At 28.7% G+C, this 24,824-nt stretch overlaps 1 protein-coding gene across 4 annotated transcripts in view; it reads right to left on the reverse strand.

The window, feature by feature from the left end:
- Window positions 1-24,824, reverse strand: part of LOC107441188 (collagen alpha-5(IV) chain) — a 72,931-nt gene that overhangs the window by 39,479 nt on the left and 8,628 nt on the right. For 2 of the 4 annotated variants that reach the window (XM_043051616.2, XM_043051617.2), the window contains exons 2-13: window positions 8,145-8,201; window positions 6,440-6,574; window positions 6,018-6,062; window positions 5,812-5,874; window positions 5,613-5,693; window positions 4,153-4,230; window positions 4,008-4,070; window positions 3,804-3,881; window positions 3,580-3,681; window positions 3,446-3,499; window positions 2,317-2,379; window positions 1,029-1,127 (exon numbers count right to left, since the gene is read on the reverse strand). In XM_043051616.2, the coding sequence (XP_042907550.1) occupies window positions 1,029-1,127; window positions 2,317-2,379; window positions 3,446-3,499; window positions 3,580-3,681; window positions 3,804-3,881; window positions 4,008-4,070; window positions 4,153-4,230; window positions 5,613-5,693; window positions 5,812-5,874; window positions 6,018-6,062; window positions 6,440-6,574; window positions 8,145-8,201 (918 nt within the window). The remainder of the gene's footprint in view (window positions 1-1,028; window positions 1,128-2,316; window positions 2,380-3,445; window positions 3,500-3,579; window positions 3,682-3,803; window positions 3,882-4,007; window positions 4,071-4,152; window positions 4,231-5,612; window positions 5,694-5,811; window positions 5,875-6,017; window positions 6,063-6,439; window positions 6,575-8,144; window positions 8,202-24,824) is intronic. The other 2 variants (XM_043051618.2, XM_071179566.1) reach the window with 1 other exon arrangement.

Raw genomic sequence — 24,824 nt, forward strand, 5'->3', positions numbered from 1 at the left:
AACCGTTTCATCATAGAAAGATTTAAGAAGAGTTGTTGTGGCAGCAGGATACGTTCGAGATACACCGGGTATGTTTGAGAAATATGATTTGCTCCCACTTTTAGCGGCTTTTGACCCTATGTCCCTACGCGATTTTTGAATCTTATTGCAGATCTGTTATTGCTTGTTTTAATTTTGTCCAGGTTATTTAAAATGACACTGCATGTCCACTCCAACTAATCGTTTATACATTGGTCGGTATAAAACTGGACAACGTTTGAAATAAGACAAAACATTGCCTTTTTTTTAAAAAAAAATGGATGTCTAAGAATTATTTAGTTATATAACTGTACCCACGACATGTTTTAAATCCCAGGTAATATGAATTAAAATAAAGCTTTTACTCTAAAAGAATTGAATTTCCAATTATTTATGGGCTGAAAATGAAGCAGTGGTCACAGTAGTTAGTGAGAAATTTTTTTACTTTATTTATTTATTTATTTTCTAATTTTATTTATTTTTTTTAAATTTATTTATTTTTGCATGTTCAAAATCTATTTCATTCGCTTTTCAAAAAAAAAAAAAAAATTGGAGCTAATGATTTTTTACGACGTGGAATAATCTAAAACACTAGTAATGAGTTTTCGTGTCTTAAAATTAATTTACATAATAAGTTATAAAAAATATAAAACTAATAAAATTTCAGAAGGGAGCCCTCCCGTAACAGATGAGTGTTTAGTTAAGCATTGCAGCTTTCGCAACCTAACAGTTCGTGAGTACGTATTGACGCCCACTATTGTTTATATCTGTTAAAAGAATCTAAATAGAATGCGTAGTCAACGTAAAAGATTAATTGTAAATCGAAAATGGTTAAATTAATGTTAATAATCAGCTGGTCATTAGTAGAACATTAAATTTTCCAATTTCGTTTTTAGTAATATTTAAATATTTTAATTGCCTTAGTGCTAAAACTCTTACTCATCTTACATGGAGTAAAGATAAACATGGAGTATCAAGAGTTTTTAAAATCTTAAAATTTATTAGATTACCTTGAATCCTGGTTTTCCTTCTCTGCCTGTCAAACCTGGATTACCTTTTTGTCCCCTTTCACCAGAAGGTCCAGGGAATCCAGTTCTACCCCTCTTTCCCTATTTGGAACAGAAGTAAATTCCAATTGTATTTGAATTATATAACTTTGAAATGATCACAAAAATTAAAATAAATGAAATCAAGTGTTATTTAACGTAGAAAAATAATATTATTGGCATAAAATAAAGGTCCAGTTTATCAAGAAAACCTCTTCAAATTTAAACATTCGAATAAACTTAATGAACTATTCTTTGAATTTATTTTGTTGAAAAAAATAAACTTTTCTCAGTTTTTACATTGTTATATTATTATAAAAGCATAAAAAACTATTCCTCAATAACATTTTGAATTAATTTCATTTTCTGCTATACCATGGAAATTTGCGCACACAGCAGTGTATAGATGTTGTTAAAATTTATTAAAATTACATTTAAACTATTTTAATTATTATGTTAAAAAAAATCAAATCTATTTTTCTATAAAGAATATATATGTTATTACTTCGAGTATAGTGAAACAGTTTATATAATTTTGCCACATGATTGGTCAAATAAAAAAATGTGGATAAATATACGAGTTTCAACAAGTTTTAGAATTTGATAAAATGAAAAACACTATTTTAAAGAATTCATACTTTAACAGTCTTACTCTAATGTATTTGTGTATTATTAAAGAATTTGTAACTTAACAGTTTTACATTAATATATTTGTATATTAGTGTAAATTCATCGTTTAAATATTGAACGTGTTCAGATAAATATTTAATTATAAAATATTTTTGTGAAGGTAACTTTAATACCTAATATAAGTAATGAAATACCCTTCTACTACTTCAAATTTCTGTAGTTCAGGAAAAATATTTGTCTTAGTGGTAGCCAAAAAAAGGTAAAGTTAAATTTTTTAATTAATTAGAATTAAAAGAATTTTGTACTACACAGAAATATTTTAAGCAGATATCTAAGACACCGAACGGGCATATGATTATGTTCTTTAAATTCTGATAAAAGGTTTAAAGAAATTCTATTTGTTTGCAAAAAATTAAGTTGATATGCTCTCTACCACTGAGAATAATATTTTGCAAACACCTCAAATGTTGGAGGGTATGAGTCGTGATAAATATATTTTTTGAAATTTTAAAACAATTAAAATTTTAATTCTTGTTTGAGTAATATTTATAGCTTATAGCATATATGTTTAAATGGTCATAAAAATAGTTCAGAAATTGAATTAAATTGAAAAATATATTACCCTTGGTCCCAATTCTCCTCTTTCACCCTTGTCTCCATCAGGGCCTTTCTGTCCCTTCGGACCCTAAAGAAATATAAAAAGTATTGTTAATTAAAAAATATGTTTATGTGTAGTTTCATCATAATGTTTAATTACAATACTAACACATTTCTTTTCATCTTTCTTTATTTCAATCAATACCTTTTATACGTTTTTTAATACATTTTTTGTTCTCCCATTATTGTATCCTTTTACGATTTTTATAGAATGAGAATTACAATTTACTAGCAATGACATGTCAAATTTTAACGATACATTCATGTCATAAGGGTCGAATCGTCATGGATTGGTTCGAGGAACATTCCAGTAACTTTCAAGTCATGTCTTGGTCCCCAAATTCACCTGACCTTAGTCCAATAGAGCATTTGTGATCCTACTTGGAAAACCAAATTCGTGCTGCAACACTATCCCCTCGCAATGTGAGGGAATTTCAGGACCAGTTGGTGAGCGCTTGGTACCAGATACCTCAGACTACCTACCAGCACCTTGTGGAATCAATGCCACGGCGGTTGCAAGCAGTTTTGAGGACTATAGGTGGTCCTACATGTTATTAGCAGGGTGGTCATAATGTAATGGCTGTTCGGTGTATATTCAGTAGCTTTCTAAATTCCTTTGAATTGCGAATTAGTATTATGCGGAAAATAAATTTTTTATTCACTATATACTTTAAATGCATTTTCAGAAGAACGTAGGTTTTGAAAATAATCTTTTTATGTTAACACACATTACAAAAAAAGTCTGTTATAGAATTCCTTGAAACTTCGTTCTCAGATTTTGTATGATAGTAACAATGTTTCGAACTAAAAGCAAAATATTTTGATATTTTTTATGTTACGATTTGTTGCATAGCTGTTAAAGTGGTATAAAATGTTTTGCAGCTTTTGTATTCAAATATGCCTTTAGTTTGAAAAGAAAAAAAAACGTTTAATAAATTTTGCATTATATTACATTAGATTCATAATTTTAGGACCTCTGATGATAAAAAAAAATTAATTAGTGTAGTTTTCAAAAAAGAAAAAAAATTGCGCCGAACGCAATCGAATAATTTTGTGATAAATATAACAACTGAAAAAATCCTACTATTTTGTACCTGATTGCCAGGCCTGCCATCATAGCCACGAACACCATCATCACCTTTATCTCCCTAAAAATGTGATTTGCAAAAAATAGTAAAGCATAGTTTAGAAGTTAATCAAATAATAGTACAAAGAATTTTTTTGTTACTCGGTCTCCGGATTCACCGGGTGATCCTGTAAGTTCATCTTCAGGTTTTACAGCTTCTGGAATTCCTGGTTTGCCAATATCTCCTGTTTGACCTGTTTCACCCTAAGAATTAGTTAAGAAAGATATTTTTTTTTAATAAAAATAATCCTGAACATGCATGATCCATTTTTACAAATTGTAAAAAAAAAGATGACGTTTTTTTTAATCAAAATTAGCATTCCTACTTTCTGTCCTTTTTGACCCCGTACACCCTCTCCTGTTGGACCACGTCCACCTTTGTCTCCAGGATAACCTTGGACACCCTATACAAATTAAACAATTATTCAGAAAATTACAAAATTTAATAACATTTAATTCATGAATAGCTTAAAATGTAAAGGAAACAGTCATCTAAAGTATTTTTCTTATATAAGTTATTTTTGGCTTACAGGGGGTCCTGAATCTCCTGTTATTCCATTAGCACCGCGTGATCCTGGATATCCAATAGGTCCCTAAGAGGAATATTTCAATGATTCATTAAAACGTCACTTTAAAAATATTTATATCAACATCAACTATGACAAAAAATGATACCGGAAATCCTGGTCTTCCTGGTTCTCCTGGTTCACCTCTAATGCCTAGAGAGTTTATTCCTCCTTCTCCAGGATCTCCCTTTTAAAGAAAATTTTTAAAATTAATTATTTTTATAAATTGGGAAACTTTGTCATTTTAAGCAATTTTTATAGGATTTTAAAATTAGAAACTTGGAGTTTGATAACCTCCATTTTTTATTCTCTCGATGTTGAAGACAGTTGTCTCTAGAAGACATTTCTGCCCTTTATGTTTCAGAAACTTTTCAAGGCATTAGAAATAACTTTATAAAAAATCTAGTTAAGAGTTTGGTTTTATAACCAATTTAGTAATTAGTTTAGTTGATTTTCACGATATTTTAAATATGCAGCCTGGCCTCCAAGTTTTTTAAAATATGTTTCTTAGTGCTTTGATAAGGTCCGATAAAAGTGAAGACAACTATCTGATGAAAAAAACATTACGCCTTGCATTGTTTTTTTTTCTGGTCCTCATCAAAGTGGCAGAAATCATTTTATAGAAATCTGGTTTAAGTAATCCGTCAGTAAAATTTAAATAATTGTTGAAGAGCCGTGGTGATTCAGAGTATAGAGTGATAGCCTCCCAATGAGGAGATCGGGTTCCAATCCCAGCAATGGCTGGTTGATAGGAATTCCGTACCTGGGTCGTACCGACCGCAGTGATGGCGTAAAATATCCTCAGTGGTAGACAGATCCTAGGTTAGAACCTTGCTGTTGGTCCAACCTCTCTCTCTTTTCCTCTCTATGTAACGCAAATGTATGTTAATGCCATCAGAAAGTTCTCCACAAAGGCAGATTTCTCCAGATAATTGATCCTTGAGTTCTCTTGTCTTCTGGATTGGGTTCAACATTACAAAACTACAGAGTTGAATATTGGTAGTCGTAAACTCAAAATTAGGTCGGCTGTTCATCGACGGTGATAAAATAAAAAATAAAATNTTTTTTCTGGACCTCATCAAGGTGGCAGAAATCATTTTATAAAAATCTGGTTTAAGTAATCCGTCAGTAAAATTTAAATAATTGTTGAAGAGCCTTGGTGATTCAGAGGATAGAGTGGTTGCCTCCCAATGAGAAGATCGGGTTCCAATCCCAGCAATGGCTGGTTGATATGATTTCCGCACCTGGGTCGTACCGACCACAGTGATGGCGTAAAATATCGTCAGTGGTAGACAGATCCTGGGTTAGAGCCTTGCGGTCGATCCAACCTCTCTCTCTTTTCCTCTCTATGTAACGCAAATGTATGTTAATGCCATCAGAAAGTTCTCCACAAAAGCAGATTTCTCCCGATAATTGATCTATGAGTTCTCTTGTCTTCTGGATTGGGTTCAACATTACAAAACTACAGAGTTGAATATTGGTAGTCGTAAACTCAAAATTAGGTCGGCTGTTCATCGACGGTGATAAAATAAAAAATAAAATAAATATAATTGTTGAATGCATAGATACTTTTTGTCCCCAGTATCCAGGATTTCCATCTCGACCCTTGGGACCTAGTCTGCCTGGTATACCTGGTGGCCCTGGGCGACCCTAAGAAAAAAGAGTAAACTTTCTGAATGATAAATCTGAAGAAACAATCGATTAAATGACAGTTGACATAAAGTTGTAGAATACTAGGAATTTATTAAATTAAAGGTTATTAACTTACATCAGTTCCATTACAACCTGGAAAACCACGTTCTCCGGGTGGTCCATCACTTCCAGGTAAGCCCTGTAAAGCAAAATTTATGTTCAATAATGGTTGCAACCTATGTCTGATAAAAGAATATACCATAAATTCACTGTATCGAGTTGATCTCAAAAATATTGTGTACTTGGATGTTTTGTACCTATGATGGGAAATATTTTACTCACAGGTACTCCTGGTGTACCTTCAAAGCCTGGCATGCCATCTTCTCCCTGAAGAAAGAAAACAAAAGTTATAACTAGAATACTATTTGTAATATTTTACATTCAACATACTCGAATATCGCCAATAAAGAACTTAAATCAAAATTTAAATTGTATGATATTTACTTATTTACTATGTAAAATTAAATTAAACTAAAATTAAGACATAATTTACATTTATTTCTCAATAATTAATTTATCTCATAATTTATGATGAATAAGAAATAATTAAATTGCTGAGAATGAAAATAGTTTGAGTCCGGATTGTAAAAATTGTAACAAACTTTAGTAACAAAATAATAACATTAATAAATTAATAAAACTTGTCAAAAATGTTAAAAGCTGTTGAGAAATTAAGATAAGAAACTGAATTATTTTTATCTTACTCTAATGCCTTTAGGACCATCAGCTCCTGGATATCCAATGTCTCCTTTATTTCCTCTTTTTCCAGGAGGTCCTTCTGGCCCTATGGAACCAGGATGACCTGGTGGACCTTGCAGTCCTGGTATCCCTGGTGAACCCTGATGAAAATTAGGAAAAATTATGAGCTTCATAAATTGTTTTTAGAACTTCCAACTTTTATATCTTAGATATTGGAGTATGTAACAAAGGAATTTTAATATCTGCTATTTTTGGTACAAATAAACTGGAAAAAATAATTGGTAACGTACAATTTTGAATTATACTTCGCGTATATTTTACTTGGTAGTGTTTTCGAAGATAAAAAATAATGTCGAGTAAAGAGTTCTTTTATCTTTAACAATTCTAATTTTAAAATATCGATTAGAGGAAATTTCATATAAAATTTGAAATTAGTAAGCTTCTTAGGCTCGTATTAAATTATACTTAGTTAGTATTTTATTTTCGTTTAGTGACATGCTCAACTTGGTAGTTAGGTATTTCGTTTACGTCGCACTAGAGCTGCACTCTGGGCTATTGGCGACAGTCGGAGAAACAGACCTGAGGATGATCCGAAGACATCCATCTGAAGAGGAAAGAAATTTTCTCCAGATCCCAGTACCCATGGTACTGGTAAGTGATCGACCACAGGACTTTTGATTCCACAGATTTTACGAGTAAGTATACCGCCTTTACTCGGTGGGTCTTAGCGGAGTCGAGGATTGAACTCCGGCCCCTCCGGACCGGAGTCCTATTTTTTAACTACTCAGGTACCATGTGGCATTCTCAAAGTAGACTTTTTGAGCAAAATGCATAGTCTCAAAAAGAACACATCGTGCACTCATTTTGTTGTTTAAGTGAGAGTACGCATAGTCTCAAAAATGAGTTCATGGGGCTTTGAAATCCGACTTTATTTGTTTCTGAGCTTCGACACATTTTTTGCTTAATTTTGAGAAACCTTCTTTTGCAGAAGTTAACATACTGAAAGTCTCAAAAGCTATGTAATAATTTTCATAAAAACAATTCTAAAAGCAAAATCGGAAGGAAGAAAGGGGGTCATATTTAGATTAAGGAGGTTATTTTTGCGTCAAAAAATCAACTGGAATGTTTTTAAGGTTCAATATTTTTTCCTCCTTTTTTTGGTTAATACTTTATTTTATTTTGGTGATGCAAAAATATTCAATTTTATTTTTTTCCCTTTATGCTTATACATGAAACTTATATTTGTACAATAAAGCTATTTTTTTTCTTAAAAATATGAAATTAACACTATTATGAAGACGGTAAAAGAGTTATTTTGTTTATTTTAAGTGAAAAAAATTTGAAAATGAATCCATATTGTAAAAATGCTACAACTCTTTTTTTTCTTTCCTGCTAAGCAATATTTCTGCCCAGAAAGTTCGGTAAAAATAAACCAATTGATAAAAGAAAACAATTTCCTTCTTTTAAATTTTTTTTCAAATCTCAGTTTCGTTTTTAACAATTTCCCACTAAATTAAATTTTTGGAAAATAAAAGCAATTCTTCTCGTGAAGTGATTCAATGTCAACTCATGAAAATCTTACATATGTAAAGAATAAATAACAAGCAATGAATATCAGAGTTAAAATTCCATAATAATTTTATTTTAAGAAATAGCAGAAAAGTTGTTTATGTATTAAATTAAGCGTTAAGAAAAACATGTAAAGCTTACGAATGGGCCTTTGTCTCCTGTGCAAATACATGGCTGCGTTACGCATCCTTTACATGCCTAAAAAAATGAAAAATACAAATGTACAAAATACTAAATAAGTTATTATAAAAATTTAAGTTACATAAATTTATAAACATAATATGTGAGATATATAAATATTGAAATAATAACCAATTATAACCAAATGAATAATTGTTTATATTTAATATCTTGACCTCTGGAATTGAATGTCTTAATAATTTTGTTGCTTCATGAACTGTAACATTGTTTATTCTTTCTCTAAATTACTAATAGTATAAACAATTTGCATCAAATCATTTGACGTGCATTTTAATGAAGTTAACCACAGTACATTTTATTGTTTTCTATACAATTGTTATTAAAGTAATTGTTTCAAATAGAGCATTCAATTTAAGTTTAAAAAATGCCTTTAATATTAATAAGTGATTGGAAAATTTTATTGGACAGTTTAATACCTTGCTCATGAAATTGTTTTTAGTAAATTTATATTTAAATAGGTCGGTATGCGTACGAGTAATTTGAATGCATACCGACCTTTTAACAATTAGATGCTATATTTGGAATAGCACAGTAAATCAAATTATGAAGTTTTACTCAATGAAGTAAATTATTCGAAGGGCTAGTGTAACTTTACAAATTTTTAAACTAAAGAAATTGACACATTAACAAATTGTAAAAAGTAATTTTCTATTAAAATTTTGATCTATATATTTGTGGGTCTTAATTATTAGTAAATTGCCAAACATTATAAAAGCCAAAATGGATTATTAATAAATTATTAATAAATAGCCAAAGGGGAGCAATATGAAAAATATTAATTTATATCAATAGTATGGAATTATATGTTCCTAAATTGATAGGAAAGCGATTTTTTAATGATTTGACAATCGGTTAAAAAAAGTTATTCAAACAAGTGCCCTCTTATAAAAATCTAGAACTAATTTTTGTTTTCCTATAGCATCTGCATAGTGTCTACCAAAAGTTTGATCTTCGAAGGTGGGTCCTTAAAATCTTACACATAAATAAAAACTGAATTTTATTATTTTTAAACCAGAAATCTCTTTGAGGATTTACACATTCAACAAAGCAGCTTATAAAATTAGATTAAAAACTATTACTTAGTTTATCATTTTTAATTATAATTAAATTTTCCAATCCCATTATGAATTATATCTATTAATATTTATTTAATTTTTTTAACCGATAACTCATCTCCTTTAATGAACAGTTACCAAAGGTCAAATTCAAAACAGAACATTAGGTCGCGTGATTGTTATGGCCGCTGATTTTGGATCGCTGCTTAATAATCATTGGATTTCATTTCATTTGGAACCCTCTGGGACAGGGATAGCGAACCAATGGCACCCGATGCAATATTTTGGGCATGCCACCGATCACATTTGTTATTACACTATGAATTGTTATTACACAAATGTTATTACACTATGAAGCATATGTAACAATTAAATTGAAATTCACAAAAGACACAAAATAATAAACAATTATTAGTAAAAAAATTAACAATTAATGCTAAAAAAACAATTAATAACCATAAAAAACAAGCTAACCATAAATGACTAGCAAAAAAAATTGACAGTCCTGCTTAAACTAACATCTTACAACCTAATATAAATTATCTGTCATCTAATCTGCAACAACAGAAGTCACACTGATGTTACTTTAATTTGTATTACGCGTATAACTGAGACATTGCAAAATGTTTTTTTTTTAAAGCAAATAAAGAGTTTTGAGTTGATAGTATTTAGTATTATTATTTTCTCAATAACTAGGTAGTCAAAATTATTTGACGGCATGTCTATGACCTCATTAAACAACGTTTCAGAAAAAAATGGCTCGTTGGTGTATAAAGGTTCGCCACCTCTGCTCTAGGAGAAAGAATAATTTAAAAATTAATATTTTTAGGTAATTTATTCCTTTTAAAAATAATTGAAAACAGCCTCTATAGTAATTGTTTGAAATATCAAAAGTTTGTAAGTTTTTATTTTATATTTCTTTTAACAATACGTCATTGATGATTAAAAGAAAAAAAAAGAAAGAATGACTAAGAATTTAATTCCTGAGAATGTGGAGGCGAGAGAAAGCAATGCAAACGGAAACAGAACGCAGCTGGGATTTTGAAAAAAGCTATTTCATGCATCATTTACGTAGCTGAGACTAAACATTTATAATTCTTTTGACCTTTTTATTTTCTTCTTCTTTTTTAATTAACACGAACTGATGAATGAGTTCTTTACCAAATTTATTTACTAATTTATTAACTGGAAATCATTTTAATATTTTTTAACTGATAAAGATGTTCTTGCTTTCATGCAATGCAACTAAATAAATTTGTTTGGATTGTAAAACTTGATATTTGACGCATAGCTTTTCACTGAAATTACCAAGCATTATACTTCAAATAAAACACACAAAACCTTTGTACTGCTTCCTTCATATGTGTTCATGAGTCATAAGTAGCTGATTAGAATAATTTCTTCGGAATTCCGGAAGCAAATAAACTATTTCCTTAATAAGTCAAGTGGAAACAAACATACCTTCATAAATATTTCAAATAATTTTTCTAATTAAAAATGACAGTAATGATAATATAATTTTTTTATAAGTTTATTCTCATTAAGAAGATAGTAGCATACTTCATTTAATCTGCCACCTTTCTGTAAAATTAAAAAAAGCATTTTTTATTGATAAAAGTCTGAAGCTAAGATTGCAGTGACGATTCAATTAATTCATCCTTTTAATGTATTTATGCGTGAAAGTAACTTTTCAAACTAGATACCTTTTATAAGTTCGGTTGCTCTTTTTTGATAATGTAACTTAATTTACTCCATTTGCAGCTTTTCAGGAACCCTAACAAAGTCATTATGAAAATATATAAAACATTTTCATCATTTTTTCAAAATTCCGGAAACGATTATCAAATGTTTCTTTAATAAGTATCTTCATATTATTAATATGTTTCGAGAAATTCTTAGGTCTGTTGTAAAATTATTTAACAGAAGAAAGGTTGAGAATTATTATTGCAAAGTTGTCATCCTTGTTAAAAAAGTTATGGAATTAAAAACATCGATTTTTAAATATCTTGTTCTTTAGTTTTTACTTTGCTGATTAAGTTTTTTTTGATAAATCTACTAAAAAACCAGGTCTAGCAACGCATCATCATTACTTAATTTAAGAATATATTCTTGTTTCTCTTTCAAATATATAATCATTTAATAACAATAATTAAAAATTTTATAAGTCATTTTTAACTTTTTAAACACATTGTAAATTGAAATTCTCCTTTTTTTGCTCTATTTTGTTCTCAGGCAACTGAAAATAAAAGTTTCAATAAAACAATTGGACAGGTTTCACTATTTAACGTGACTGGTGCATGTTGGCCAGGTCTGGTTTAGTTCGCATTGGACATTTTCTTTAAAATTTAATTATTTATCTTTTAATAACTAAAACTCAAATTTTGAGCTGTATTCTCTATAAAGATTATGTGTTTATTTATAAAATTTCATTTTCTTATTCAATATTGATTTCAAATTGTGATATATTTCAATAATTTATTTATATGTTTAAAAAGGCATATAGAAGAAGATATATCGAAGTAGATACATGGAACAGAAAAAGTTATATAGAATAGAGGAATTTCAGAGATCTTATTATTGATAAATGATGATAATAATGATGATAAATGATGATAATAATGATGGTAAATGATGATAATAATGATGATAAATGATAATAATGATAATAAATGATGATAAATTATGATAATAATGATGATAAATAATGATAACAATGATGATAAATAATGATAATAATGATGATAAATGATAATAAATTTTGATAATGATAAATTATGGATAAATTTTGGAATCGCATTTGGATGGCATTTTGGAATATCGCATTGAACATAGTGATCTATATTTCAAATTTAAAAAGTTTTACTAATTAGTTATATGAAATAAATTTTTTAAAATTTAATATATCTGAAAAAAAATGCTAATTAATTAATTTTATTTGAGTCAAAAAAGTTATTTTTTAACTGAAAAATTACAATGTTTTTTTCTACTACTTATAAAGTGAAATACTACTTAGCTTATACTATTACTATTACTGCTATACTATTACTGCTTATACTATACTTAGCTATACTTCTACTACTTAGCTTATTAAAATATGAAAAAGATTAGAATTATGAAATGTTGTAAAGTACAAATTTCGTTTGAAATGAACGATAAAATATAAGAAAAGTTAAAGAAAAAGAAATTCTGTTTTGCATTAGTAACATAAGTATGCAAATATTTCAGGGTAAATAACTATTCTCAGAAAAACGAAATCGATTCCATGCTATAAGTCAGAAACTTTTATCAATCGTATATTAGAATTTTTAATCTTTACTTCAAGATACTTGAGAAAAAAATATGAATCAATCTTCTCAACAAGATCCTGGAATATATTTTACATTCGTCATAATTTATTCATGAGCTAAAAATGTGAAAATGCATGCGTCATTCTTAGCTCCAATAGGAGGGAAAAAGAGAAGTGTTCAAGTTGATAACAATAACATTGCATTTGTAGAAAATAACTTTACTTAAAATGGCAAACGAAGATTATAAAAAAGTATAAGTGACGCTACCATCTGACCAAATCGTATTTTGAAGGTAAAAAAATATAATTTAAACGCATATATATTTTTCTAAACTTATTTTTTTTCACATGCATAACATTTCCTTTAAGATAAAAAAAATGCTCTATAATAAAATGATATTTTTTAAATTGTTTTCTAAAAATGTGTTTAACAATGTGTCGAAACATCCAGAAATGTCTTAATGTCTTTATCATTGCTAATAACGTGATCGTAGGTCACATGAATTTTTCATGAGCATTTTCACATTTCACAATTGCTCCACAGAGAATCCGAAATAAATTAGAAAATTTAAATTAGTTTTTTTCTGTCATATTGCTTTTGTAAAAAGACTAAAATAATAGGTCATATTAGGTTCACGCGGTTCTGATTAGGTATAAGTTGAGGTTACATAAAATTATATGAAAATTTCCACGCCATATTTTCTCACGTGACTCTTAAGAGAAGTATGAAAAAGAAACTACTGATTAAATTGTTTGTAAGTGGTAGAATAAGAGGAGACATTATTGAGGAGTCAGGACATAGGAAACTCTTCATGTGTTGAAGAGAATGGAGGAAATATTGGGGTGTCAACGATGGTACACGAACCCCCGTTTTGTCGGTCATGAGAATGACATATTAGCCCTCTCGGCTATAATAGGTACCCACCTGCAAGGAACTAAGTGGCTTCATTTAGGTGGGTCTAGTTGGTGCTATGAAATTATGGTTGTTTAACCCCTTAACGCACAGATTTTTTCGAAAAAAAAACCGGCCAAAAAGAATATAAAAAAAATTTTATGCATTAAAAAAATTTGATTCCTCTCCTGGTTCAACTTTTCTTTTGGTGAACAATTTTGATATACTGCTCTTTTGTTCCATGGAAAAAGGCTATATTTTATTCTTGAATAAATAAGTGTAATAGCTTACAATCCCATGCAAATGATAAATATCAATAAAAGGATTTTTTTCTTAGTTTTCACATTGTTATTTTCAATTCTCGATTATATTCGAGTGTGAAAAATTATAGCAGCATAAAACATAGCGCCGCTCGAATTATCTCGATTGTGTACAGTTTGGCCTGTTCAGTGCGCTCGAATTAACACGAGAGCACAAGTTAAGGGGTTAACCGTATTAGGTGAAAGCAGTTAATAAACGGTTTTTCTTAATAAACGGTTAATAAACGGTTTACAGTAAACTGTTTGAATGCCATCTTATTTAGAGTCACTTGACTGTTTTGTTTGAATGTGGTAAAATAACAATTAAATAAATTGTTATTTAACCCTTAACCATTTTAGCCATTTTTTTCAGGCAAATTTCTAACAGCTTACTACTGTTAGCATTTTTCTGTTTAACTTTCCCTTCTTTCACGTCATGCATTTTTAAATAATACCGAAAACCAGGGGATCCCAAAGTGGAATCCTTGGAGTGCCGTGAACCAAGACTAAGGGTTGTGCGAAGTGTCTATGGAAATCTTTTAATAGTAATCTGCTTCTATGTTTCCGAATAGAGTTGATAGAGTTATGGAAATATGTTATGAGTGAAATGTCTATAAGTCTCTCATTACCTGTGCATACCTGAGAAAACCTGTGTTTTTAAGCAGATGCTGTTCTAAAGAGCAAACATCGCTCGAATAGGAACATCGAGAAAAGAAATGCGAGTAATGATCAAGCTTTATCTTATGATTCGAAATGTTACGTAAGGAAAAGTTTCTTTTTTAATTTCCAATGAGCTGCACAAGTGCGCACACATGAGCAGACCTAGTGCGTTCTAAGTGGTATCCACTCCTTCAGGACCACCGCAATGGGTTAGATACCGTTGGCCATGTTAATTTGGACGTCTAGTTACTGCCACACTAGATGGCAGCACCGAGACTCTTATTTGGATGCTAAAGTGCACCAGAAATTTAATTTTGGCGGAAATGCCAAGAGCCAAGAGCCAATTACATAATCATACGACATGGCCTCTGAGGACCTTCTGCATCCCGAAAATCTGGTGTCTGGGCGGGGGATCGAACCCGCAGACTTGGGCTCAGACAAACCAACGGACCCACCCAGCTACACGTAAGGAAAAGTAAGCTCATCCACTCATCCATCACACTAAACGAATTCACAATACCTTTGAGTGAAGACGGTTATTTCCTTTATAATTATAACTTATGATATATAACATTATTATAAATACCTTTTTATTAGTCACAATTAAAGTACTTCAATAGACTTTTATATGAGTTATGCTAAATACACAGAGAGAAAAGTTTTTTTGGTAAAAATAACGCTACAAATCATTAGATTTTAATGATGCTGTACTCAGGGTACTAATACTTTTTACCATAATTTGATCCGGAATTTTTTACAGTGTATTTGTGGAGCAATTATAGGAGCTATTCTCTCCCAGGATTGCTTTCAAAGCTATTTATAATTTTGAAAGGTTATGATGGTTTATCGATACGGACAATTAAACATGTTTTTAAAATAATAAAAAAAAAACAGATAATTGAGTGTGCATTTTAATCCTGACTTTTCGGACGTAATTAATTGCATAATCTCAAAACTTATTTCAGAGATTTTACTGTAAGTTAGCATAGTAGGTAGAAAAGATGAAGAAGCATCATCTGGTGAGGTAAAAGAGCAGGAAGAGCTGTAACATAAACACTGGGATCATTTCGTCGATAGACAGACACCACACTGTGCCGATGATACAAAGAACTTCCTTCATCTTTTTTTCCTTGCCAATGACGTTGCAAATCATTTGGTTCAGGCCATAGTTCAGACTTTCAGTTATGACTTGGTATCCAAATATAGGTATTCAGTTGAGAGTAAAAACAAGAGAAGCGAGCTCTAAAAATAATAGAATTGCTTATGGATTGAGCCAGAAGGTAATGAAGGGAACGAATTTTTATACCATCCTTCCTACCTTCCATCGTTTGTAACATTTATTCAGATCCTCCATGTTAAACTGCGGGAAATTATATGAAAGCTTTTTATTTATTTATTGAGTATTTTCGAAAATATATTTTTAATTTTTTTGGAAATGCATCCTTTGGGACTCAGTCACCAAATTTTGAAATTTATGGTTGTGAGTATTTTTTTAAAAAAAATATTTATATTTAACTGAAAGTTTGAAAATTCGATACAACCTTAGTGAGTTTTCTGAAGCAGATTTACTCGAATAAAAAGGAGCAAATTATTTAAAAATAACTATTAATTATTTCGTAAAAAGAAATTAGCTTAATGTAGTTCTCTGTAGAGGGATATGAAGGAAGTAGAGTCCCTTTTCTATCTAAAGGGGACATTTTAAGTTTGAAGCTGTATAATTTGTATAAGGAAAATAATATAATCAATAGGAAATCGGTGAAAAAGGATATTAATGTCAATACTCTACGTTATATAATTAAATCATATTAACTAATCATTATTGAAAGGTTTAAAGAATATATTTTATAATTATACCTACCAGACCAAAATTGCAAATTCATGTAAAAATATTTTCCCCGTTCATTTTATCTTTTTTTAAGAAAACATGTTTTTTTACAAAGTTTTTTTTTAATAAAAAAAAATCTATTCTTTATAAAAAAATTTAGGAAACTCTTAACGTAAGTACTATTGAAAATATATTAACTACAATATCCTTCAATTTTCACAGTAAGTTATATCGAAAAAATAAGTTTATCGATAGTCTTCCTTTTTACCCAATATAACAAACTGGTTTTCTACGGACTTAAATCTATTTTTTTTAATAATTTCAACAGCGTGATCAGATGGACAAGGGGATATATTATTCGCTTCTTCAATAGGGGTCCCAGGTTTGAATTTGGGGGATGACTAATGACACACTTACTTCGTCATTTTATACAACATCTGTTACATTTTCTATTAAAATATTTTAAGTTATATATTACAAAAAAATTACTTGGTTGTAGCATGATCACTCCAGTTGCGCAGTTGGTCAAGGCGTCGCTCAGACCGCTGAGCTTGGAGTCTTGAGTTCGATCCGATCTTGGCCATAAAATAAACAACCGCAGCCAGATGCACGTTAAAGCTATCGGAGCTAAAAGAGAGGGATGCCAGCTCAAGCGCTGTTCGCGTCATCTCATCAGGGTTAAAATTACGTGGTAATATTACAGTGGGCGGTAAAAAATAGAGGTTTGAAAAATGCGTCCAGGTGCTTGGTCATAGTTGGATGATGTAATTGTAACATATTTCAACCTGAATTTTTCAGTTTTTTTTCTTTGTCTTTTTTTTACAGTGTGAGACATTGTATATATATACTCCAATAAAAAATGTGTTTTTTTGAAAAAATTTATGAGTTAAAACTGGTAACACAATTTACAATTTTATGATCAAAGATTTTACAAGTGCAATTTTAATTTATACAAAATGTGTATCAGTTATTGTACTAGGAATTTGAAGTTTCTGAGTAACAAAATTTTTTAAAGTATTTGAGGTTATACAAAATTAACCATTAGTTATCACCGATTACGGCTTTTCAAAAACCGTTTACGGTAAACAAAATTACGGTTTTTCAGTAAGGTATGAAGCTTTAAACTTTTCTTACTCTCTACAGTTGAAACACGTTTTTATAGATATAAATCGTACCATTTCGTAAAACTTCGATTTTTAAATTTTAAATGTACTATCAAATTTTCTATAGCAGCTGTATGCGATTGAATTTTTATTTCCATAGAGATAATTTAATAAGGTGTCCTTTATCGAAATTCAGTTAAGCTTATCTCAGCTCCAGGAGCATATATTATTTCATCCAAGAATTGCCTGTTTAACGTACCTTAAACTTAAATTCCGACATTGAAAATAATTTTTAAAACTGTTATTAATGGAATCACAAAAATCTATGGCTATCAAATGTTTTTGATAGTTGTCATCCTTAAAAACTAATAGAAGATGACATTATTTAGATGACATTATATAAATCAATAAAAAAATTATTATGCCTGCTATTCTACTACGTTCTATATTAAAAACTTAATTTTCATAAAACGCTTAAAAATCATTCTAATTTTTTTCTAATTTATATGAAATTCATTCTAATTTAATTTAATTTATTAATTAACACATACTTATTCAAAATAACGAAAAATATTACTCATGATAAACATAGAAGAATAACTTAACTCCTCTAGGAAATTCCTACTAATTCAAAATAACGAGAAGAAAAATATTTTTCACATGCATAGAAAAATAATTTAAACTCGTTACATTCTGAAAAAGATAAAACTGCGGATGGAGTTTTACGTATTTATAATCTAACAACAAATCCTTATTATCTTTAATCAAGTATTGACTAATTAATATAGAATTTAGTAGTATAATTGTACACACCATAGACAGAAGAGAATGAGGCGTTTTATAGTAATTACACCAGGACTAGTTTATATTAGGAATTTTAATTTGTATTGAAAATATAGATTCTTCCTTAAAAATACACAAGAATTATGTGATTCTTGTATATTATGTATTAAACTATACTTAGCATAAATAATAATTAATTAATTCTTTTATATTTTAAGTATACTACAGTGTAGCATAGTTTCTGCAATGGTTTCATTTAATTTCTGAGCTGCGACAGCTATTAATTTAGGAAAAATGCAAAGAAAATTAGAAATAATGTTAGAGTGAGCTCGTTATACTTATCTATTGCGAAGGAAAATATTTTTTACTTTCATACATTTTAATACTTTCACCCGTACGCTTACTACTGTTTACAATTTTTATATTTATTTTTAACTAATTATACAATTACTAATAGCTAATAATAACTAATTAATATAGAATTTAGTTGTATCCTTAAATAATACTAAATTATATATTATCCATTTCAAAAGATGCTCCATTTTCAAAAGATGGATAAAAAAATTCATTATAATTTTTTTCTTCTAATTTATAAGATATTCATACTAATTTAATTCAATTTATTGGAAGCTCAACTAATTCTAAACACCGAAAAAAATATCACATACATAGAGGAATAACTTGACTCGTTACATTTTGAAAAAGATAAAACTACTTATGGATTTTTACTTATTTGTAATATAACAAACAGCAAAGCTGGATTGTCTTAAATAAAATATTTCTTACTTTATCAATGTAGACAGTAAGTAAAATAAACCTCTTAATTCATAAAAATAAAGAAACAAAAACACCCTCCCTTGTTTAGTGCTCTCTTCCCATTTGTCGGCATTATCCAATACCTTCTTTTACACTAAATTTGTCTGGGAAAATAGCTTTTTTTCTGTATAGAACGGCCACAGACCTCCATTTGTAAAAGCGATGAAATTACAAGAGCCACTTAAAAATGATCCCTTGACCTCAGAGCGCTTTTATTTCGTTTGCAAGTTCAGGACAGAAAAAAAAACACCCTATAGAATAGATATTTTATTTAATTTTTTCGTGTAATTTAGTTTGATTTTAAGCTCGAAGTAGAAGCTTGATATTCGCATAGACTGAATGATTAATGATGTACTGCTAGATTATACCAATTTATGATAGTTCTACTAAATGAAATCCCCCAAAAATGAAATTGTTAGACACCAGGTTTTATTTTGAAATAAGCTTTATATTGATTTATTGATTCAAACTCTCATGTATTTCTAAACAAATAATGTATAATATGAAAGCAATAATTTATATTTTATGCTAATAGTTATATTTAGGATGAATACAGCATTCGTCAGCTAATCGCATTGTTTTATATTTATATTAGTTTTTCAATTAAAATATTGATATTCTAATAGTTTCCATATCATTGCATTGCAGGTCACTACATATATAAAATCTCATTATTATTCGCTGCATAAAAAAAGTCTAAAACTGAAAACATTTCAAATTTTCCAAAATCAAATAGCAATGCCACGAAATACCCCTTTAAATATTACTTGCTTGACAACTTTATTCGCTTCAAAAATATTCAAATTGAAAGTAACACTTAACATGTTTCAAGCTCTAACAAACAGGCACCCATTTTTAAGACTTGAATGAGAAGAAACAAAAGTGATTTAAAATATAAAACGTAAAGTTTCCAACTAAAATCGGAAAATAAAAGTAAGAAACAAAGCTAGAAAAACCACAGCCGAGAGTGAAAAAAAATTTGAAAAACAAAATAAGAGTAATTACAGTTGCCGAGAGGGTAAAGTCTGGGTAAAATGTATTTCCACGTGCTATGGAGAGGTTGCAAAGAACTAATGTCGTTAACAATTGAGTCAGCATTCATATAAATGAAACACAATTCCAGGGCATCAAGATTAGCTGATATGATTGGGGTGGAAATTATTTTGACATTGTCGAAATTGAATTCATGATCAAGATTCCAACAATGGGCAGCAATTGATGAGATTTATCGTATTCTTGATAACGGACAAATTTATCGTGTTCCTTATGTCTAAATTTTAAAATACAAGAATGGTCGCCTTTTTTTAAGCGCATGTTACATGTCGACTGTACTAACCTTTTTCTTACGGCTGGTTCACCATCTGAACCACATGTGATTTTAAAAATGATATACCGTAAGCAAAGGATTAATTTCAAGCCTTAAAGGACATTTTCTAGGAACCAATGCTTTTAGAAGTCATTAATTATTTTGAAAGGATTTATGTACATGTTAAGAGAATATCTCATTTTTATCTCCATTTTTAAGCGAATGAAGTTTTTAATCAATTTATTACAGCTTCATTTTTTTGGAACTGTTTATTTAATACCGCTTTCAATACTTAATTATTTTCTATAACAATTTCAATGCTTATCATCAAGGCTTCTCTTTCGCATTTGATTTTACAGTAATTTAAAACCCTAGAATTGACTCAAGACCCCACGGTTAAACCAGTAAGCAAACAGAATTTGAAAAATAATAAGATATCTTGATATTTCTTAATTTTTTGTAATGCTGATCTGGAGAATGTATTGAACAATTAACATTAAAGAATATTGAATTTATGTAAGCTCAAAGAAAACGTAGATACATAAATTTTCATTAGTGTAATTTTCTAAACATAAATTATCTTTCGTCTTGCATAAATCAAAATAATTTTTCAAATTACATATGAAATTACCATCTGCAATAAATGAACCAGAACATTTATACGATTACATTAACGTATTGGGTAATTACACTTTTATGAGTGGGATGATCAGACAGGCCAATAACTATATATAAATGTAAGCATCGCAGAGAAGTTTTAGCAAATCCCTAAGAGAGATGATCAATTCTCGGAAGATGTTGAAATAATAACTCTGTTTGGGTAATTCCCCTAAAGAAAGTGACTTGATGAAATCCCACAATTGTTTCAATAAAGCCATAAAATAACATTGCTTAGATGTTACTGCTAAGGCAACTAATCGGTTAAGATTAATAATTGCAGGTTGTTGTTAATAAAAGCCATTGAAATCAGTTAAAATGAATAATCTAACAGAATTTATCACATTAAACGGTCATTATTAATAATTACTAATGAAGTTTGGTCAATTTTCAATTCATTTGACTCAAGGATTTCCAATGCATATGAGTAATGGTAACTTCTCACTCAAACACCCTACTAGACAATACCAGTTGTTTGATAACTTAGGATGCAGAAGCCCGCACTCAGTCATTTGTCGTGCGAATACTTTTTGCTAGAAAGTTTTGATTCTTTTAACGTTTTTTAAGGTACTTTATACTGATGTGTGATTTAATTTACACTTTATAAAACACTGATGTGTGTTTTTTAAAGGTAAAGTGCCCCGGGCAAATGTATACCAAGCAGTAGTACGTAATCTTAAAAAAAAAAAACATCAGTGTAGGGTATAATGAAAAAATGTAAACAGGGCAGTGGCATTTAATCTAAAAAAACATCAGTGTAGGATATACCGGGCATTTGCACTAACTTTCCTTGATTTATCTGATTATTAAGAGTAATAAACAGCTATTATAATCAATAGTCACATTCCGTGCACTGAAATTAATCTTGTGTAACGATATTAAAATTTATTTATTCATGATTTCAAAAATTATCCTTCATCAATCTATATAGTGAGTTACAAAAAAAGAAATAAAGTCTTAAAGCTTTTAATTTAGATTGAAACCTAAGTAAAAAACCGTATATTTATTTAATGTTTTGTTTATTTCATCTTTTGTTTATTTCATCTCTTCACTAAAACTGTCTAGGGATTTGATAAAATAATTTACTTTCTTTAGGGAAATCACCCAACAGAGTTGATATTTTATTATCGATCCTTAAGGATTTGATAAAATCTCTGTTTTCATCATTTTTCTGTGATATATTCAACTTTAATTTCATAAGTATGATTTAATTTTTTTTTTGCAATCATAGTTGGTATAATGATATTTCAGGCCAAAATAGATTCTGTTACTAAATGTTCTTTTAATTAAATTATAAATTAATTTCAATATATGGGATATCTAAAGTATTCCTTTTATGAAATTGATAACACGCCTTCTCAGTTAAAATTGCTATTGAAGAAAAAAAAAGATTGTTTTTAGGAAGTCGTGATCTCAAGTTAAATTAAACTCTGTTTATTATGAAAAAATAAGTGTTAAAAATATTAAACGTCGAATGTAATTTGCGAGGCGAATTCGTAACAAATCAGACAATTTAATAATTTAATTGAATCACCCATTATCAGAAAGTAAAGAAGTGCATAAGAAATTAAAAAAGGTATATTTTATAACATAATTTTTTATTCTCTACTCAATTCTTAGTAAAAAAAAAGTACTAATCTATTAAAAAAATGAAAAAATTGTTCTGCGAATGGTTTTAAACACGAAATTAGAAAGTAAATACACACCAATAACGACGAAAATTTTTCCATAAATACAAGGAAACTTTTTTCATAAAATTTAATTAGCGATTAGTTTTTTATGTATAATTAAATAAAAAGCACCACTTTTTACCAATTCATATGAATTGTAGATATTGATGTTAGTAATTGAATGATATTAATAATTTTACTTGGATAAGTTTCATCATTTATATAATATCGCGACTTAAAAATAAAGAGTTCATTTTTAAATTTTTTTAAAAACTGGCTTAATATTTTTCTGACGTATATAAAAATATAGTAGTAATTTTACACGAATGTTATAAATAAATAAGAGATAGTTCTTTTAAATATTAGGCTATTAGGTTTGTAATTATTTTAATGATTATATAATTGATGTAATTTTGAGATAATAGCACAAAATATTTATCAGATTGTTATATATTTGCGTTAATATCCCACGTATATAAAGAACAATTGATTTTAATAGTATGGCGTCTATCAAGAAAAATTAAGAAGCATGTTTTTAAAGCATATTCGAAAAAGTATTCGATTATAATTTTCAAAAAAGTTAAGACAAAACGCGAAAATATTTATAGAAACGTACAAATTTTAAACTGCTTGATATGACATTCACATGCACAATCATATTTTTCATCTTGCTTTTTAAGATGCTATAATGAATTGATAAAAATTTTTTCTTTTTATAAAAAATTCTCACAAACAATGGAAGTTTATTTTAAAAGAAAATGCTTTTTTTCCTAAAAGAAACGTAGTGTAGTAATAAATAAATCGGTCAGTGAGGATTGTTTTAGAACATTCATAACTTTCTCAGAAAATGTATACGTCCTGCCTTAAATTTAAAAAGAAAGAAAATTATTTTCAGCGTTTAGTCACATTAGTTAATGATCATTTCTATCTACGCTAATCATAGATTTCTAAAATTATGACCCTCAACAATGTTGACAACTTCCTGAAAGGATCTTTTGATCGCTTCGCAATCTATAAGTAAAAGTGTAAGTTACAGGATGAGTTTCGCAAACTTGAAAGATAGTAACAGATACAATTTTATCATTACGTCAAATTTATAACAAATATAATTATTCCTTTCAAAATGTATATAATTCATTTCCTATCCCGTAGAATGTATTAATAAAGCTTTGGTGATTGGAGAGAGTTGATATTAAGTAAAACTTATTTTATTTAAAAAGCTTTATATTTACTTCAAATTGATTTGAATTAGGCCTGAGAGGCAGCATAAATATTTAATTTTATAAAATTAGTTAATCTAACCTTTAAGCTAGCATTTATGAACTTAGTGTATGTTCTAGTGTGGTAAAGATGGCTATGCATCAATAAAAATTTCACATATCATGAGGTTTATTCTAGTTTTTATCAATTTATTAATTAAGCATATAAAATATAAACTAAAACATATAATAACATGAAACTTACATTATTGACAGCATATAACTGAGAAAAAAAAATGTCTGTTCCTCTTTGTAAATATTCCCTAACAGTAAAGCCTTATAAAACTCATCTAAAACATTTTATTGGGCCAATTTTAAATAATTTTATACATAATTATAATTTCATACAAATAGTAGAATTAATAGATCAATAATGATTCAAATAGTTCTTCCATTATATTATCAAATTAATTAATGCATAAGTTTATCTAAGTTAATCAATGACTACACTGATAAAAAAATAGGGTGAAAACTATCAGAATATGGTAAATTTTACCGTGTTTTTGGCTCGATAGGAGCACGGAAAAGCTCAGTAATTTTCACCAAAGCCAATTTTGGTGAAATTGACATTAAAACGGGTTTTACAATGTAAGATAAAATTTGGTAAATGTGAAAATTTTTTTAAATTTTGTAATGATACTTTAGAGCATGCCATAAAAACCATTTATTCGGTTAAATTTACTTTTCAGTTTTGTATTTATTACAAAATGCGTGGTATAAATAACTATGATTTTGAAAACCATAATTTCCGGTAAACCGCTACACGGAGCTGAAAAATGAGCGAAAAAAATATTAAATGAATGATTTAAGTACTGTATAGTTTGGTTTTTATTAATCAGAATTATGTTTTATTTCATACCAGAAATGTCAAAACCATACAGTACGATAATTTTTATCAAAATTTTTTTGTCCGTGTACTAAGATAGTAATTATATTATATTATATTATATTATATTATATTATATTATATTATATTATATTATTATAAAAAAAATGTCTGTTCCTCTTT

The sequence above is a fragment of the Parasteatoda tepidariorum genome, chromosome 4, assembly GCF_043381705.1.
Source record: "Parasteatoda tepidariorum isolate YZ-2023 chromosome 4, CAS_Ptep_4.0, whole genome shotgun sequence".
In the NCBI taxonomy this organism is placed as follows: Eukaryota; Metazoa; Arthropoda; class Arachnida; order Araneae; family Theridiidae; genus Parasteatoda; species Parasteatoda tepidariorum.